The 17,999-nt window shown below is 52.0% G+C and overlaps 1 protein-coding gene across 2 annotated transcripts in view; it reads right to left on the reverse strand.

Annotated features, from left to right (window-relative positions):
• Nucleotides 1-17,999, reverse strand: part of PRKCB (protein kinase C beta) — a 78,209-nt gene that overhangs the window by 31,193 nt on the left and 29,017 nt on the right. For both annotated transcript variants that reach the window (XM_031606482.2, XM_031606481.2), the window contains exons 3-8: nucleotides 14,903-14,985; nucleotides 7,702-7,813; nucleotides 6,779-6,907; nucleotides 2,336-2,492; nucleotides 1,961-2,095; nucleotides 449-545 (exon numbers count right to left, since the gene is read on the reverse strand). In XM_031606482.2, coding sequence (XP_031462342.1) covers nucleotides 449-545; nucleotides 1,961-2,095; nucleotides 2,336-2,492; nucleotides 6,779-6,907; nucleotides 7,702-7,813; nucleotides 14,903-14,985 — 713 coding nt within the window. The remainder of the gene's footprint in view (nucleotides 1-448; nucleotides 546-1,960; nucleotides 2,096-2,335; nucleotides 2,493-6,778; nucleotides 6,908-7,701; nucleotides 7,814-14,902; nucleotides 14,986-17,999) is intronic.

Genomic DNA, 17,999 nt, shown 5'->3' on the forward strand with positions numbered 1-17,999 from the left:
TGCACTCACTGCAGCCACTCCCTGCAGCCCAGCAGTGCAAGGAGCACTCTGCGAAGAGCTTGCTGCACCAACCAGGTTCCAGCTCTATTTCATGCACACACGCAGAAACACACTGGATTTCACCATACCTGCAGACCTGAATTGAGAAGTGACCACGATACAAAGTGTGTCAGCCCTTCATGGAGATCCAAACCAGCCACAGGTATGGCAGGGGGATGGAAGGAAATAAAATTTGGGCTCTTGAATGCCAGGTGTGCATGGCCAGCCCACAGCACATTGCTGACTCCCTGACCACTGTTACCTAAGCCTCGCTGACCCCAGCACAGCCACACACTACGAGCTATGAGCTGCAGCCCCACTGCTCAGAATCTGCCCCAGTGCAAACAGGTGGGGTTCTCTTGGTCCTGCCCTACCCCACAGACCCTGCTGAGTTCCCAACTCAATTCACCTCAAATTTCTGCCTCAGTTCCTCGTTTCCTTCTTCACCCTCAGGAGGCACCGGGACATTGAAGTACTCCCCCTCCTCCTGGCTCAGCAGCTTGAACCTGGAAGAAGACAGCCAGGGGGTCAGGGCAGGGGGTGGGAGGATGCCGACCTTCCTTGTCCAGGTCACCCTTTCCCAAGAGAAGGTGGGAAGGATCCCAAATCTTCCACTCCCTGGCCCCCTATCCACAGAGCTTCCAGACACGTACCCAAGCAGGACTGGTTTTGGGGTCCATGGTGGGGCTGGAGGCTGGCCAGCACCCTCCCACCCTGCAGGAGGGAGACCTGATGCCACCTCCAATGTGCCAGCCTACCCCAAACCTCCAGATGGGGCAGGGTGTGGGATCCTGTCCTCCTGGCTAGGGCAGAGCCCTACTCTGCAGGGACAGGCTGAATTCCATAGGGAACAGGGCCCATCCCATGAGACAGGGAGCATCCTGCGGGGGACGGGGTGGCACTGGCAGCCCTCAGCATGCAGCCAGAGCTCTCATAGGAAAAGGAAGACTTTAACCAGCAATTATCAGAAATCATGGAGGTGCCGCTCAGATCTGAGGCATTTCACACAGCCGCAGGCGAAGCTTTGGCTCTGTCAGCCCTCTTCCCCAGCAGCCGAACGGAGCAGTTATCGGCCGGCTGTTATCTACAGAGGCTGCGGCTGCAGCGCGCGAACAAAGCGCCATTTGCATAATACAGGGACAGACTCTTTCTTTGAGCTCGTTTTCTCCATTAACTGCAGTTGTTTAGATATGAAATATACATCAGAGCTCCTTTCAGAGTTTATTCTTGCCAAATACCGTGACAAGGAAAATCACTTAGATCTCCGCTTACATGGTTTCTAAAAGGCTGGGAGAGCCATCGCTGTGCTGCATGGGGAGCAGGTGGTGCACTGACTCCAGCTGAAGCACATGGCAGTCCCACAGGTGATGGTGCATTAAGGAGGGAGGGGCGTTTATTTTTCCCCAACAGAATTTCTGTTTCCATCCAGGTCTGTAGGGCAAAACACAGCCTGGGGTTGCTGCTCCTGCTGAGCCAGGAGGATGTCCCAGCCTCATGCCAAGTAAATTAATGCCACACCATTTGGGTTTGCAAAATCTACATGCAATGTCTGTTTTCAATTACTGCACTTCACATGCTAAGTGTGGAGTGTAGCATAGCTCTCAGGCATCAGTGACTGGGGGAAAAAAAGAAAATGAATGAGAGGGCATGTATCCTGCTGGAGGGGATAGAATGGGAAGGAGCAGACCCATTCTGTGTGGTTGTGCATGCCCAGTATTCCTCTCTGGTACAGTAACGAGGACAGCAATGCCAGCACCATGCAATGTTCCTGGTTAATAGAGAGCCCATCCTCGTGGTCCCACTGCCCACAAGGAGCTGCACAGAAGGGCTGCGGACACTGCTGTCCCTGCAGGAGTCACATTCCCGTTGGGGAAGTCACTGTGTCCAGAGCTCTGCTGTTCTGAAACACCCCCATTCTCACCATCCATCAACTCCAGACTTCTGCAGCTCGGAGATGCCGAAGGACAAGGAGCCCATGAAGTCGTTCCTGCTGGTCAGGTCCCAGTCCCAGATCTCCACTGACAACCGCCTGTCCTTGTCTGCTTCCTTCAGCTGGCTGCAGCAGAGTGAAGAGAAGGGATGTCATTGGGGACAGCATGGCTGCACCCCTCCACCTCTGGAAAGCAGTTGGGAGCAGCACGGAGCGCCTCCCAGCCATGGGTATGGGGTGAAAGGAATCATTTCTCAGCCAAATCAGCTTAATATCTCCAAATGATTAAATCAGAGCAAATGCAGTCACATTAATTCTTAGGGGACAAGAAAAATTAGTTTACAAGTTCAAGCATATTGTACTCACAATCTGAATGTCTCGTTCCATTCAGGGTTCAGGGAGCACTTTATGGTTTTGGTCTTCTGTTTGCTTTCGTTTTTGGGGTCGGGGATTAGTTTAAGCTTCACGTAGGGGTCTGACAAGCCATTGGGATCCATGGGAACTAGGTTTTTAGCATCTCTTACTGGAGAGGAAAAAAAGGATTATTTTCAATATTCAAATGGTAAAAACACCCAAAAGCTAAGAGTGTCATTGTCCCACATGGGATCCTGCCAAGCCACCGCGTGATGAGCCCGTCACCTCCTGGGTCTGGGCACCAGCAGCACAAGCAGAACAGGTTCATGGCCATACATCCCAGCATGGGAACATGGCCCTGTGCCACATCAAGTCTCTGGGATCAGCCCACCTGCTGCTGTCCAGGCAGCCGTGGCACCAGGGCATTCTTAAGGAATGTATCAGGCCATCGCTCAGTTCTTCACAGCACAGAAAGATACCTCCTGACCCTCGGAGTCAATCAGTTGATGCCCTGAAGCATGAGATTTGATTACCCTGTGTTATGATCTCAGCATGCAGACCTAGGCATTCCATTAATGGGAATAATAATATCTTTCCATTAAAAAAAATCAAAATGCTTCTGCTTGGCCTTAAGTCACTTTCTGATTTTTCAAGCAGAAATCAACAATTCGGTGAAAGAAAACTAGAGAGTTCAAGAAGCCCAAGCTGGGTTCCTCGGCTCAGCACAGCCAGTGATGGCTGCACGTTCTCTGCTCCTCTGCTTCCCAGAATCAAATATCCATGCCTCTTCATACTACAGCTTCAATCTGCATTGGAAAGCACTTCCATTATGAAAGCAAAAATGTGCACGGCCTTGATGATGTTTTAATTTGCTACAATTTCCCACTTTATCCAGCAGTCTTTTCCCACTAATAAGACACTTAGCAAAGCCCAGAAGAGAACACAGGCTGTGTTCTGCCCAACCCCTTGAGAGCTCACTAGGAACTGCAGCTAATTCCATTGACACAGGTCAAACATCCCACCAGTTTTATAGTTTTGTTGCTCTCTTTTATTTTTTGTTTTAATAAAGTTTTGTTGCCTATATGCATTAACTATTACATGCATGGGCTGCTCCAAAAGTAATGCCTCCTATTCTATTACATCGGCCCATGACAGCAGAGGCAGCTGTCGGTGTGATGGCAGCAGAGGTTGAACCTTCCCACCAACATCCCATTACATGTTGTTGCTGTGTGACAGACAGCAGCAGAGGGGCACTCTGACACAACGACATCTGACATGGAGGTGCAGATGAAGCGACGTGGTGGAACTGAATTTCTCCATGCAGAAAAAATGGCACCCACTGACATACATAGACACTTGGTGACCATTGATGGAGACCAAACAGTGGCTGTGGCACAGAGAGGTGCTGGTGGTACGTTTCAGCAGTGGTAACAGTGGGGTCCTTCTGCAGGCATGCAGCTGTTGCTGATCACTGGCAAAAATGCACAGCTAATGGTATTGACTACATTGCAAAATAGTGTTTTTGGGATGAGAAACTACTCTATCCAGTAGTGACATTGTGCTCTTTGTACCTGTTCTGGTTTCCACAAAAATAAATAGGAGGCATTACTTTCAGAGTGACCTGTGTTTCTTACATATGGTCCAAGACAATTGCTCTTCACTCGGTGTGGCTCAGGAAAGCCAAAAGGTTGGGCACCCGTGTGTTAGACAGAGCCAGGCACTTTTAAACTCCACAAGCATCAATAGACTCCTGCACTTCAGCAACACCCCTGCACAGCAGACAATGGCACTCACAGTGCTTTGACCCCTCCCGAATGCACCCATTACTCACTGATATCCAAAGCAAGCAGCTGTAAGGGAGCTGCTCTGGGAACACAAACAAGCAATTAAAACTGAGACTCTAATGAGGAGGGGCAGCTTCTGCAGCCTGAAATTGGGATTTTTCTCATGTCACCATTTAATGGTCCCAGGGCCTAGAAAACACGCTGGGAACAGGAGCATGCCATGCTGAGTGCTGCCAGGGAGCAAGGCAAGAGCTTGGCTCCAGGCAATCACAGCAACGTCCGAACTTGGGCTCTGAATTACTGCACAGTGCCCACTCCTTTCCAACGCTGTATTGAGGTTTGTGGTTACCTGCACCTCACAGCAGTGAGCTGCATGGTGCACGGCCAGGCTGCTCCAGCACGCTGCCTTCCTCAGTGCTTCTCACTTGGTGAGGTGCAGACTGTGAGCGCCTCCTGCACCCAGAGCAGATGCAAAGCTGCGGGTCACCTGATGATCAAAGTCCTTCAGGTTAAACAACACTATTGCTATTTAATCAAAAAACTTCGTTCTCCCAGTTGGAGGGAAAACAAATCGTTACAAAGAAAAAGAAGCTGAGAAAGCATGGAGAAAATAAAAACATGCTACCAAAATAATTCCTCAAAGCCCTGTAAATTTAAACTGATGCAAAACCAGAAGCACCGGCGCTCCTCAGCTCCAGCGCGTGCCCATGCTGCCACCTGCAGGCATTCGCTGCTGCTCAGCTGCACGCACCAGGGACCTTCGTTTTCCTATTCCATTTGCAATGCTCCGCGCCACAGCTGCCAGGACAGGGATCTGGCCCCAGCAGCGGGATCTGCATTGTGCCCTGCAGCCAGGGACCAAAGGTGCACAGACATCAGCCACAGCTCCTGGAAAACTGCTGATGTCCGCATGGCACAGCATCCCTTCTAAGAGACGTGAGTGGTCTTTCAGTACCTAAAGGGAGGCTGTAAGAAAGAAGGGAACAGACTCCATAGCAGGATCTGTTTGTGATTGAACAAGGGGAAATGGTTTCAAACTAAAAGAGGGGAGATTCAGGCTATATATGAGGAAAAGGTTGTTTATGGTAAGGGCAGCAAGGCCCACAGGGTGCCCAGAGAGGTGTCCCATGCCTGCAGATACCCACAGTCAGGCTGGATGGGGTGCTGAGCACTGATGTGTCCTTGCTCAGTGCAGGGAGTGGCACCACACAGCATTCAGAGGTCCCCCTCAAATGATTCTATGATTTTATAACCCTGATGCCCATTGCCAAGATGGGCAGCACTGCTGCCTCTCTCTGGTTGCATTTCGGCTGCAGGACCTTCGGTGCTCTGCACTGAGCTGTCAGAGCTGGCAGCAGGGAGAACGTGTAGGGTTGGGAAACGTGGTGAATCTCTGAGGTTGGCAGCAGGGGGGGGCTTTAGATTTATTGCTGTGGAAAGCACTGGCTGTGGGGAGACTGCCTCCAGCCACACTCATGTGCCCCCAGAGGTGCCATGCTCAGTTCACTCCCACTTTTGCAGGAGCTGCCCTCTTCCTGCCAAAAACACAGCACAAACCCAGCCATTATCTGAAGGTTGAGTCTTCTTTAAGCAAACAGTCACTGAGGCAATGGAAATCTCTGCTGACTCCCTGGAAGTGACTCAACACAGGCACCAGCAGGACTTCTGGCGGCTCCCAAAGACCAGGGGTGTATTTGCTTGGGTCTGAGCAGACATTTCTACCTCCCCTTCAGATTTAGGACTGAGAAACCCAAGGCCTCACCTGCCTGGGCGGGGAGGAGGGAGCTTAGCAGGGAGTGCACAGAGTCTCTCCTCTCTCAAAGTGCTCCCACTCCTTCATTAGCCATGCAGCAGAGCTGGGGAGCACAGTACATTTCCCTGCCTTTCTGGAAAAGCCAACAGATGACATGTTTTCACCAACACCTCCATAATGGGCCAGAAATAAAACCGTCTTTCAAATCTAACTGAAGAAAAGAAATTCCAGCTGCACAGAAGAGGCTGAGGGAGTTTCTGCCCTGCCTCCAGCATCATGGGAATGGCACCCCATGCCAGGAGCTTCTGTGCTCTTAGGGCTGTGAGTTCTGAGTGTCCATCCACCCCAACCCAGGTGTGACACTGGGTTGGGTCAGCCCTGCTTGTGTCTGGACACGAAGCGCCTGGAGGTTCAGGTTGTATATTAGGAAACATTTCTTCTCCAAAAGTGCGGTCAGGCATTGGCACTGCTCCTCAGGGTGGTGCTGAGGTCACCGTCCCCGGAGCTGTTCAAGAATGGTGGAGATGTGGCACTGAGGGACAAGGTTAGTGGGCCCGGTGAGATGGGCTGCGGTTGGATTTGGTGATCTTAAAGGTCATTTCCAACCTTAATACTACCCTAACTCTGTGAAATATCGGCGGCCAAAGCCCTCTGAGAAGGAACAGCCCTATTCCAGTCACAAAGCTGCGGGTGTGGGCACAGAGCCCAGCAGAGGGCAGCGGAGCGCCGCGCTGAGCACCGGGAGCGGCGCACCGGGATTGGGGCGCTGGGGGCCGCTGTGCCCGCAGCCCTGCGAACGGCACCGAGAGATGACGGCAGAGAGATGTTCGTATGTCATGGACAGCACGAACCAAGCAACGCATTTTCATGATGCTGATTCCCACCCTCCACCTGGGCTCACCCCCGTGTCACACCTACCCACGACAGTCAGCACGTCCTTCTCGATGTCGGCCCTGATGTATATCCTGCCCCTGCGCTCGGTGTGGTCGGTCCCACACAGGCTGGGGACGTTCATCACGCAGCGTTTGTGCACGTTCATCATGCAGGCTGCGGGAGAGAAGAGAGGTTTGCTTGGGCCCCCCCTTCTGGGGTGAGTTCATAGCAAACAGACCCCAAACCCAACCAGAGCCCTGAGGCTGTGGGTGCTGCACAGACGTGCCCCCTCCCTCCTTCCTCCCATGCCTACACAGGCTGCAGGGCTTTTAGTCATCATTCCCATTACCCGTGGTGCCCAGAGAGGTGGTGGTGGTGCCCCAGCTCTGCAGAGCTGGCTAGGGCTCTGAGCACCTGATGGAGCTGTGGATGTCCCTGTTCAATGCAGGGCAGTGGGAACAGATGGCCTTTTAGGGTCCCTTCTAATGCAAACAATTCTGTGATTCTATTTCTCTCCCACCCCACCGCAGTGCACTAGGAATTCAGCTGGATTCACCAGGAATACAAAAAGGGCACCAAATACCCCCACAGCTTTACCCATATACAGATCATTTAAACCAATCCCTTTCTACTTGGTAACATTTTAAAGGTGATAATGAATATGCTGTTCCCATAACAGACAGTAAGCTTCTATATTTATGAGGATGCCAGCACATGGTAAGCACCGGGGTGTGCAGCTCCCCGCAGACGGCGTAAGCAGACGCTGTATGTTCACAGTCATTTTAAATAGGACTGTACAAGACTGACTCGGAAAATAACCAGTCTCTCTCCTACCCTCCTCCCTCTCCTTTCACGCCATCTCCTCCCTGTTCAGCTCCCCCGGCTCCCTGCACCCTACAGACCCATGTTGTCCCCCTCCGGGGGTGCTGATCCCCCTCCCATTCTGTCCCCACTGCACCACTACTTACTGTCACATTTCATCCCCTGGTGGATGAGGCCATACAGCAACGAGCCGCAGTGGTCGCAGAAGGTGGGGCTGGAGTATGTGTGGATTTTAAACTTGTGTTTGCTCCGGGGATCCTAGGAGGGAAATAAAAGACAAAGATTATAAGCCTGCACCAAAGATCAGTCAGTGGGATCTGATTTCTGTCTGTATCAGGACTTCCTAGTGACCATCTCTGTGACAGCCCCACTGCTCTGGGGGTCAGTGAGCCCCCCCTGCTCTGAGGGCACCAAGTTCAGAAATCTCCCTCCTAAGGGTGGAGGCAGGGTGAGGCCATGGCAGGCACTGCCCAGCTTAATTCCATCTCAGGTTAATTGCTTGGGGTTTGGGATGAGGCATGGCTCCCAGCTCCGCCATCTGAGCTGACAGCCTGGAGAGATGCCCAGGCACCAGGACAGAGCTTGGCAGGGCACTGTAAGGTATGTAAATAAATAAAGAGTGGAGGCAGAACAGAGCTGTGGCACAGCTATGCAGCACCCTCCCTTAAATGAATTGTCCAAGCACGCCAGGTACTGAAGCTTTCAGCTGCATTAACCACTGAGATTCTCTGTTCTTTCTCAGTGTCGCAGATAACTTGAGTGATACCAGGATGGACTGGTAATTGAGCTGCATTTAATTCCACCCGCTAAGTGCGACGGATTAGGTACACGCTCCAGCAAACCCATTGTACTGGGAGCTGGAAGCATCCCATGTACTCCCCCAGCTGAACCAGGTGCTCCCACAGCGCAGCGTGGAACAGGGACCCACAGAGATATGGGCACAATGCACCCAAAAGCTTCCACACACTGATGGGGAACAGCCCACAGACAGAAACCTTCTGCATCCCCAAAGCTCTGAGGTAGCACAGGGCTGAGCTGTGGTGCCAGGGCCCCAGGCTGCCCCTGGCTGTGCCCTGCAGGATGCCCAGTGCGGGCACCAGGGTGATTCCAGCAGGAGCCGTGTGCCACTGAGCCCCGAAGTGTTGCACGGGCAGGAACCGCCCCCAAGTGCTGCAGTTCCTGTGTTCCCTTCTGGAAAGAGGCATTCCTGTTTAGGCTTTAGTCATTCATAAAATAAGACACAAGCTCATTGCAAAGTGAGGCAGCTTCCACCTCATGCAAATGGTTTTAAATTCCCTCTGGAAGTGGGAGTTTCAAAGAAGTCAGAGGTGGAAAACACAAGCACGCAGCACGCAGAGACCTGCGGGCACATTCCCAGCAGCTTCCCACGCCCCTGCTCCGAGCAAACCAGGCCCATCCCCAGGTGCCGGGGGCTCCTCTTCAGTTGCCACCCTGGGGGTGTTACAGGGACCTGGAAGCAGCTGGAGCTGAGCCCCACACGGCACTGCGGGTGATGGAGGAGCAGCTTAGAGCTGTGCAGTTGAGCCCTGAGTGCACAGAGCAGGAGGCACTGCCTCCCCTTCCCCGTGCTGCGGAACATGCCAGAACTGGGTGTTCTGGGGATCATTTTCAAGCAGGGCTGAAGTCTCTGCGCAGCGAGACTATTTTTGCACCATGGAGACAGAGATGACGAGATCCCTGCGCATGCAGATGCTGAGAGACTTCAAGCAAGAACAGTTACAACGAAGTTTGCCAAGAAAAGAAAATCTGCTCCTCCTTCCCTCCCACCAGAGCAGAGCAGGCCCTGAAGGACAGAACAGGAAATGTTCCCTTTGGAGCACTGAGAAATGTCACCAGGGTGTCAGCAGGAGGCTGGGACCTCTCCTGCCGAGCTGTCCAACCCAGACAAGATGGCACAGACTTGGGGCCAGGCACTCCGGTACCTCCACTGTTAATTTGCAGCTCCTCAGAGCCCTGCTTCAGCACGGCACGTTGGGATGGTTCCATGCACTCACGAGTGACTCCAGAAGTCCCTCACTGCCCAGGGCAGAGGTGCGCAGAGCCCCCAGGCACGGCCATGGCACCCAGCAGGCAGAGCCTGCCCGAGGCAGTGATCCTCGGCAGCTCAGAGCAGAGCTGCTCAAACTGCAGGGCTGGAGCCGTGTGCGGATGGCAGACGGGTGAGCTCAGCTCCGCAGAGCCAGGGAAGCAGCAGAAGGTGCTGGGAGGGAGCAGTGTGGATACATCTTCATCCCGCAGGAGCTGTCACCGGCCGTCTGCGCCCGCCGGAGCCACATGTGCCCTCACACGAGGGGCAGATGGCACCCGCTAGGAGCTGGAGAAGTTAATTAGCGGGAGAAAAGCAAGCAGTGAGCTGCAGAGAGGCTGGAAGAGCATGGGGCTGGAGCAGAACCGGGCTGCCGGAGGGGCAGGGTGCTGCTGATAGCTGTGCGCTGAAAAGTGGGGGTGACACACACTTAGGGGAGTCCCTGCACCCTGCTGTGAGCTGCAGCGTGGCACCCAGCGATGGGGTCAGGGCAGTACGCATGCACTGATGCTATTGAGACAGCTTCTGCTGCTCAAACACCTGTGAGTCCCACAGCTCTCGCATTCCCATGAAGCTTCTCTCCTCTAAAAGCAAACATCATCAACCCTTTCTGCAATACAAACAAATGTGGAGTTTTTCAGGAATGGGGGAGCGCAAGACAAAGATGAAGTTGCTTGCAGTCAGCAGTGAGCACAGGCACACAGCAGTGTCACAAAAACCCTTTCCCAAAGCTACAGGAGCTGAAAAAATAAAATGCAAAATCAAAATGAACCTATAGTGGCCTGCTATATTCCTGGAGCAACTCTGATATTTTTTAATGCATTGTGATTGGATGACCTTTAGCAGGATAATGCAAAGAAGGTCATTTTAATGATTATTTTGTCTACAATTTAAATAATTATGCATTCTACTAATAGCTCCAGCTATAATTAGGTTTGCCAACTGCATTACATTATACATGCCTGATTTCAGCTCCTGGAGACCTTGCCATATTTCAAAGAACTTCAGCTTGAATGGGCACGCGAGCTCTGCCTGCTACAAGCAGAGCACTGGAGCGCCAGAGCTTGTAATGAAGAGCAGCATGCTTCAGTACCATGGTGTTGATAAGGGCTTCAACAGCATTAATGTAAAAACCATGGCAAAACCAAAGCCTTCTACAGGGCTGCAGGGCAGGAGAGCCTGAGCCCAGCACATGGCTGCAATTCCAGGGCCTCAAAGCTCGGTGCTACACACAGTTGGACCTAATTGGAGAAGTAAATGGCATAAACAACACCACTGTCCTCAGCTACCGGTGCTGCAGAACTAACGTACAGCAGTGCTGATGGGCAAAACAGACCACTTGTCACATCTTCAGACATCAGAAGCACAAGTGCCTGGCCATGACTTCAGTACAATGCAACATAAAGCAGCCCCACAACCTCAGCCCCAGCAATTATACTGACAATCTCGGTCTGCATTGTAAGGAGCAATTATATCCCTTCTCTTAATGCGCTATCATCGTGCAATTAGCACTGCTCTCCCTCTCCTGGATGGAGGACTTGTGCCCATTGGCTTTGCAAAGTTAAGCACACACATTCCTTGAGAGCTTCAGACACCACCAGATCAAACAGAACTGCTCCTGGCTGACTGCTGCTCGTGTGCTCCCAGCTCAGCACACTGCCCTGCAGCAGTTTGGGGCAGGGATGTCACTGCCAGTGCCACCACGGGGAAAGGACCTCTTCCTTCTCCAGCTCAGCAGCAGCCACGTGGCCCGCTGTAATGAAGAACCCTCTGTGAGGCTTACACAACTGCAATAATTTAAACTCATTCTTTCTGCAAGATTTAATTGGGTATTAGTATTTGTCAAAGGAATGACAGTTACCAGATTGCTCCACAGACTAAAAAAAGCATAGCTAAAATTGTTACAACCTAGATCCTATCAGTGTTTGATATAACTACAGGTCGCTCTGGATTCATGCCATGGCTGTTAGCAACAGTGCAGAGAAAAGCTCAGCTTGAGCTCCGCAGCAGTTCGCAGTGAAGCCCCCATCCCCAGCCAGTCCTGCTGCAGGCAGGGCACTGCTACTTGCTGGAGTAGTTTGCTGTCTCCCCATTCAAAGCTCCTTCAGGATTAGGTCGCTGTAAGCAGCCTGATTCCCCATGCAGAACCAACAGTGTTTGCCCTGCAACATCCCCCAGTTAAATCCTAGCTGACAGCCATCCAGGGGTATGAACTAAAGCTCAACTAAATGGCAAAAAACAAAAACATGACAAAAAGGCCATTTTTACTACCTGTCTTAAGCCCTGAGCATCTGCACACCTCCCTCTATTTTCAGAAATAATGCATTAATAATCTGACAGCAGCTGGGCAGCATTTACCTGTCTGCCCGAGGAGCACAGCAGCAGCACTCACGTGGCAATAACAGCAAACAGCAGATGATTTGATCAAGAGCCTTTGTGCACATCCTTGGACCAAGTGGTGCCTCTTACAAAGGGGCAATTTGGATTTCTTTCAAACCTTCCCTTTGGCAGGCAGAGGCTGCCCACCGATAACTGGAGGGCTACTGGGCTGGCAGAAGGCAGCAGAGGAGTGCCGTGTGCCGGGAGCAGGACTGGGCATTGGGTGCTCCCTGTTCCTTCTTCTCACTCCGACTTGGACAAGGCTGCTCAGGAAGAAAGCACAGCAAGAGCCCACAACCAGAAGCATGCAGAAATGGGCACAGCATTTCCCATCACCTGCTGCTCTCCTGCTCGCTGCTGGCCAGCTGCTGGGCGAGGATGTGGACAGCGCCCAGCTGGGCATGCTGCTTGTGCCTGACACCATGCAGCAGGGGTACCTGGAGCACAGCCCGCCCCACGCTGCTGCTGCCAAGCCTCATTTTCCTTGAGAAAGGTTAAGTGCTTTCACAGCATCTCAGGGTCCCTCATTCAAGCTCTGCTGCAATCTGCTGCTGCGCTGCTGCTGCTGGCACCTTCCTGCTGTTTTTGCATTGCGATGGGCATGGCTTGCAGCACTGCCACCCACAAGCAGCACTGCGGAGTCTTGCCCAGTTGCACCCCCAACTTATGCTGCCTGGTTTTTACCTGCAGCCCCCAGCACTAAAGCAAATAGCACAAACAGCAGCACCCAGAGCCTGGTGGGTTTCAGGTTTGCTTGGGAGCAGGAAAGCAAGCAGGTCTCCTCTAGCACCAGCTGCCACCCTCTGTGCCCCCAACACCACCCAGTGCAGGGGGATAGGGTGGGAGCCTCTGGACTCTGCAGCACCCCGTCCAGCTGCAGCAGCCTTGTAAGTTTTCAGATCCCTATGCACAAATATCTGAATATGTTCCTAAATGTATATACATTTGTATCTATGACATCTATCTTTTGTAGCCTGAGCCACGTCTGCAGGGTGCAAGTGGGTCTCTCCCTGCCATCCTTATGAGTTTCAGATGATAGAGAATAGAGAACGCGTCACGATAGAGCTCAGCCACGTGGCTGAAGGCACCTCACTGTGTGACATCACTCAGCAGCAGCAGTGCTGCAGAACCACCCTGGGGGCTACAGCTCTGCGTGCTGTGCAGTAGCACAGTGCAGAGGAACCGGGTGTGGGTGTGCACATGGGATAGCTTGCTAGCCTGCCTGGCTGAGCAAAGGGCAGAGCGTAAATCCCCTTTTATCACACTTCCCCGCACTTTCTCCAGTTTTCCTTGCTTTTTTTCTGTCAGGCTTTCACTTCATAGAGCAGCAGTGAAACCACCCAGAGCAATAGAGGCAGACCTCGCTCCCTTCTCATCCCCCTGGGTGTAATTGCAGCATGCTGCAGGGAAATTGCATGCTGCAAAACCATCACAGCACTGCATGGCTCAGGCAGGGGACAAGGCTATTCCTTGGGCTGGGGATGACACCCCTGGGTGCTCTGGGGTCAGACAGAGTACAGCAGCCCCTGTGCAGCTCCAGCCCATAAAGAACAGTAAGGGGCCAATAAGGAATTTGGGTATGTGTTCGGGTCTCTTTGGTTGGCATCTGTACTACATCTCCTTTTCCCCTCCACTAACTAATTTGTAAGGTTCAATAGCTCCCAATACACTGCAATTAGCAGCAGTCCCTGCAGAGCAGAAAGCCTTCAGCAGGAAAAGTGATAGGCACATGCAGAGTGCCGGTGGGGAATTAAAAAAAAAAAAACAACATAACAGAAGATCTTGACTAATTGTCTAGTGGGAAGTGGAGATATAAGTGGGCTTATCAAACTGTGAATGACAGCCATGCATTCCTGCGAGCTGCCATCCTCCAGGAGAGGTGTGAGGAACACCTTGCTACACACAGAGGTTTAATGCTCCACTGGGTGCTGGGCTGGCTGCAAAAGCAAAGCAGCTCCATGCCCCTGCAGCCCACCCACCAGCACAGAGTCCCAGAGCTCTGCCCTTCCCCACACTTGTGAGCAGCACAACCCAAACCCACATCCCCAAATCCCAGCACCAGCCCTGCTCTGGGCAGAGTGACCAACAGCACTTGTGCAGCCCCCACCTTCCGCTGTGTACTGCACTTCCTGCACCCACTGCTTCTATTTATAAAGGTGAGAGTTCTGGTGCACCATAGTTTCCCCAATTTGCTCTCTTTCTCCTTGCAGTTCCCCAGATCAGCCAGTTTCCACAGTAAAACACAAAAGCTGTCAGATAGAGCAGGAATGCGCTGGCAGAGCTACACAGAGCAGCTCAAGTGAGTCCTGGTCTGCTGAAAGCACTGGGGTGCACCAGGAGCTGCGTCCTTCTGAAAACCACAGCACTACAGAACAGTTTGAGTTGTAAGAGACCTCTAAAGGCTGTCTGGTCCCACTCCCTGCACTGAGCAGGGACACCCACAGCTCCATCAGTGCTCAGAGCCCCATCCAGCCTGACCGTGGGTGTGTGCAGAGATGGGGCACTGCTACCTCTCCGGGCACTCTGTGCCATTGGCTCACTGCCCTTAGCATAAAGAACTTCTTTCTTATACACAGTCTAAATCTCCCCTCATTTAGTTTGAAACCATTTCCCCTTGTCCTATCACAACAGCCCCTGCCGAACTTGTCCCTTTCTTTCTTACAGGTCCCCGAAAACAAAGAGCAGTATTCCATTCCATTCCATTCAGGTGGAATCTGGGGGCAGGGAATGCTCCTCCAACGTGCACACACACTGGGTTCGTTAATCCTGCAGGATGACACGAAGCAGACCCTTGGAAGAACAATACCTGCTCTTCCTGAGGGGCCCCAGGTTGGCCCTGGGGAACTGTTTGCAGTACAGTGTGGGAGCTGGCCCAGGCAGGGCGGTGACACCAAGATAACATCAGGGCAGCAGATACTTACATCGGAAGCTGGGCCCTTGTCTGCGCCGGGGCAGGAGAAGGTGACGAACTCATGGCACCGCTTGTGCACCACGAAGCAGCAAACTGTAGAGAGAAGAGGGACAGCGTCAGAGCTGCGTAATGGGACCTCAGCCGTGCACACCCAGAGCCATGAAACGTGATTGTATCTGATCTGCGGGGAGCAGCACCTCAGACACTGAGCAGGATTCGCTAAAATTTAACGTTCTGCCACGGGGATTTCCTTATCGATGTCTATCAGGCACTAAAAGCAGAAAAGTAAGCAGAAGGAAGACATGAAATGAATGTCAGAGAGGGGCTGGGTGCCCTGCGCTCACTTGGGGCTTGCTGAGGTCACCTATGTATGAGAGGCAGCGCTGCAGAGTGTGCGTGTCCAAAAACAGAACGTTATACCAAAGGGAACAGGTGGGCAACATTCCTCCCACAGCTCTGCTTTTCTTTAGCAGCTCCCCAGCCTCCATTTGCCAGACCAGAAGACATGCACTCCTCCCTCCTCGCACGCACATAGATCACAAAGTCGGAGTTCTGGAGCAGTGCAGGAAATTCGTCCTCGTGTGCCACCTCCCCGACAGCACCCCCTGCAGCAGGGAGCCCTGTCAGCAGCACTGACCCACTCAGCACAAAACAATTAAAGGTTGGGAAAGACCTCAGTGCCCCTTCTGCTTCTCGGTCCCCACTCCAGAGCAGCAGAGAGGAGATGCATGTGAAGAAAGGGTTCTGAGCATCAGAGCACGGGCAGCAGATGGAGATGCACAGAAATGAAGCCTACTTCCATTGCACCCACGTGGGACTTTCCTTAAGGAACAAAGAAAAAGCAAGTGAGGTTTCCCATTAAGCTCACAATCCACTCATTGTGCCCTGCTCCATCCAGTTTCAAATGCATTTTCCCTTCCACATTTTTCATTATGCAAAGAACAAACGGAAGGTTTGGGAGGCACAACAGCTGCCAACAACTCCTTCCTTAGAGGAGCTGCTTCTCTGAGCCAAACAAATAAACATTTTCTTGAAAACATTGTTCACCATTTCTGTCATTAATACACACAGACAGAAGCATCTGGGAAGCAGGAAGGAAGAAATTAGAACCGTATTAGCAAAGATTTGTCCTGCAACAACCCCCAGCAGCTCCATGGAGCCCGTGCTGCAGCAGTGCTGCGGCAGCAGTGGTTTGGGCTCAGCCGGAGGGGTGGATTTTCAGTGGGCTGCACTTGTATGGCATTCCCCTGCACCATGTCAATGAGCTGCTGGATGCAAACATGATGGAAGAGTGGAAAGGAGAGAAAAGCAAATCCTGAGGTGCTCCATCCTTCCCAGCTCCTGCAAAGATTTGCACACTGGGGACAGCGCTATCTGCTCCTGCCTGGGGAAGGTAAACCAGGGCAGCTGAGGCTGCAGGAGGGAGCAGCAGCTGTGTCTGTGCGTCCTTCACCTCAGCTGCAAATCACACAGAAGTACTGTGGGGTTGTGAGAGACCTCAGCACAGGTGAAATGCCCATTTCTGGTGGCAAGGAACCAGAAAGCCAATGCCTGGGAAGCTCAAAAGCATGCCAGGTTTTTATTACAACCATATTCTTTTAAGGTTTTATCGGAGAGTTTAATTATTAAAGAAGGCATTAAATATATGTGCCCACTTAACACCTCCTGCCCTTTGAGCAGGGACCCAATGAACAGCAGACACATGGTATTATCAATCCAAGTGGAAAAACGATCGCGGTGTCCGCAAAGCATTCCACACTACTGTTCAATTAAGTAAATGGCACCCAGTGGCCACTGTGGGCCACCTCTGTGGCCACTGAGTGTTTAGCAGGAGCAGTGGGCTCCCCGGCAATCAATATTAATATGGGTTGTAAGGAGAATCCATTTGATGATGATGAAGCGGAACGCTCGCCTACACTTCCAAAGCAAGCAGGAGGCTCACTGCAGTGGTGGGGGATTTGCATCCAGCACTTCAAATGAAGCTCTGCAAGCCTCGAAAAGGTCCACGCAAACATCTCATGCACGCTTAGGGGAATACTCAATCTCTGCAGAAAAACAGCCCGAAGAATTAATCAGGTATAGCAGCTTATGCTCTAATTCTGACCCCACGTGTGCACCCTAGCCAGGGGCACAGGGATGGCAGGTGCTCTCCCATGGCCGATGCAGTGCACCATGCTGAAGGGCAGCACGCTCCACTCCATTGCTGCAGAGCTTTAGGACCGCATCTTCATCACTTTAGAAACTACAGCACAAGCAGCAGCTTTCCCAGGTTGCTAATTAGACAGTTCATTTGTAAATCTTATTACGCGATAATAAAGTTATCAAATCCCATTGGTGAGCTACGAACGTCCTGAGTCATTTATACACAACAAAAATGAAACATTAACCTTTACCATTTGTTGCTGTGTAATGCATGGCTGCTCGCTGGCCCTAAGTTCTTTTTCAGTGCCATCTCCATTACAGGCATCTGGGGAGAAATCACTGTCTCGGGGGAGGTGAGGAACATAAAAGCCCACACAAGGCAGCGTGCTGCAGCTCCGCAGGTTTGAGACTTGTGTGGCAGCACTGCAGCTACAGGGATGGGGCTGCCCCAGCACAGTGGCATAGCATATTTTCAGATCTCTGAGAAGAGCCTTATTTTAAAAGGTGGGAGGACAGAAAACACTAAAGGTGTTGTTAAGGTTGAGGGGGAGAAAAAACCCAAAGCTACTTAGAGGCTTCTTTGTCTGAATCACTGCTCAGAAATCCCTGAGAAAACTATAAAGCAGTTTCACACATGGATCACAGAACCTGAAAGCCAGAAAAAATGCATTGAGAAATGTCCCAAGAGCACAGCACGTGTCTGGCTTCATTTCCACCACAGGAGGGACCTCCGGGCTCAGAGTGGGCAGCAGTACACAGGGACAGACAGAAAACACACAGCTAGGAGCAGTTATAGGCTTGCATACTTCACAATGATGCTGTAAGATATTGCAGCAGAGAGGAGCCATTGGTGATGGCAGGAGGGATGAACACAGTGATCACACTGTGCAGGAGTGCTGCCATGAGCTGCAGGTAGAAGCTCTCCAGACACCAGTGATACTTGGTATAGCAGGGGCTGTGTGAGG

Source organism: Phasianus colchicus, chromosome 16 (assembly GCF_987193195.1).
Source record: "Phasianus colchicus chromosome 16, bPhaCol1.hap1.1, whole genome shotgun sequence".
Taxonomy (NCBI): domain Eukaryota; kingdom Metazoa; phylum Chordata; class Aves; order Galliformes; family Phasianidae; genus Phasianus; species Phasianus colchicus.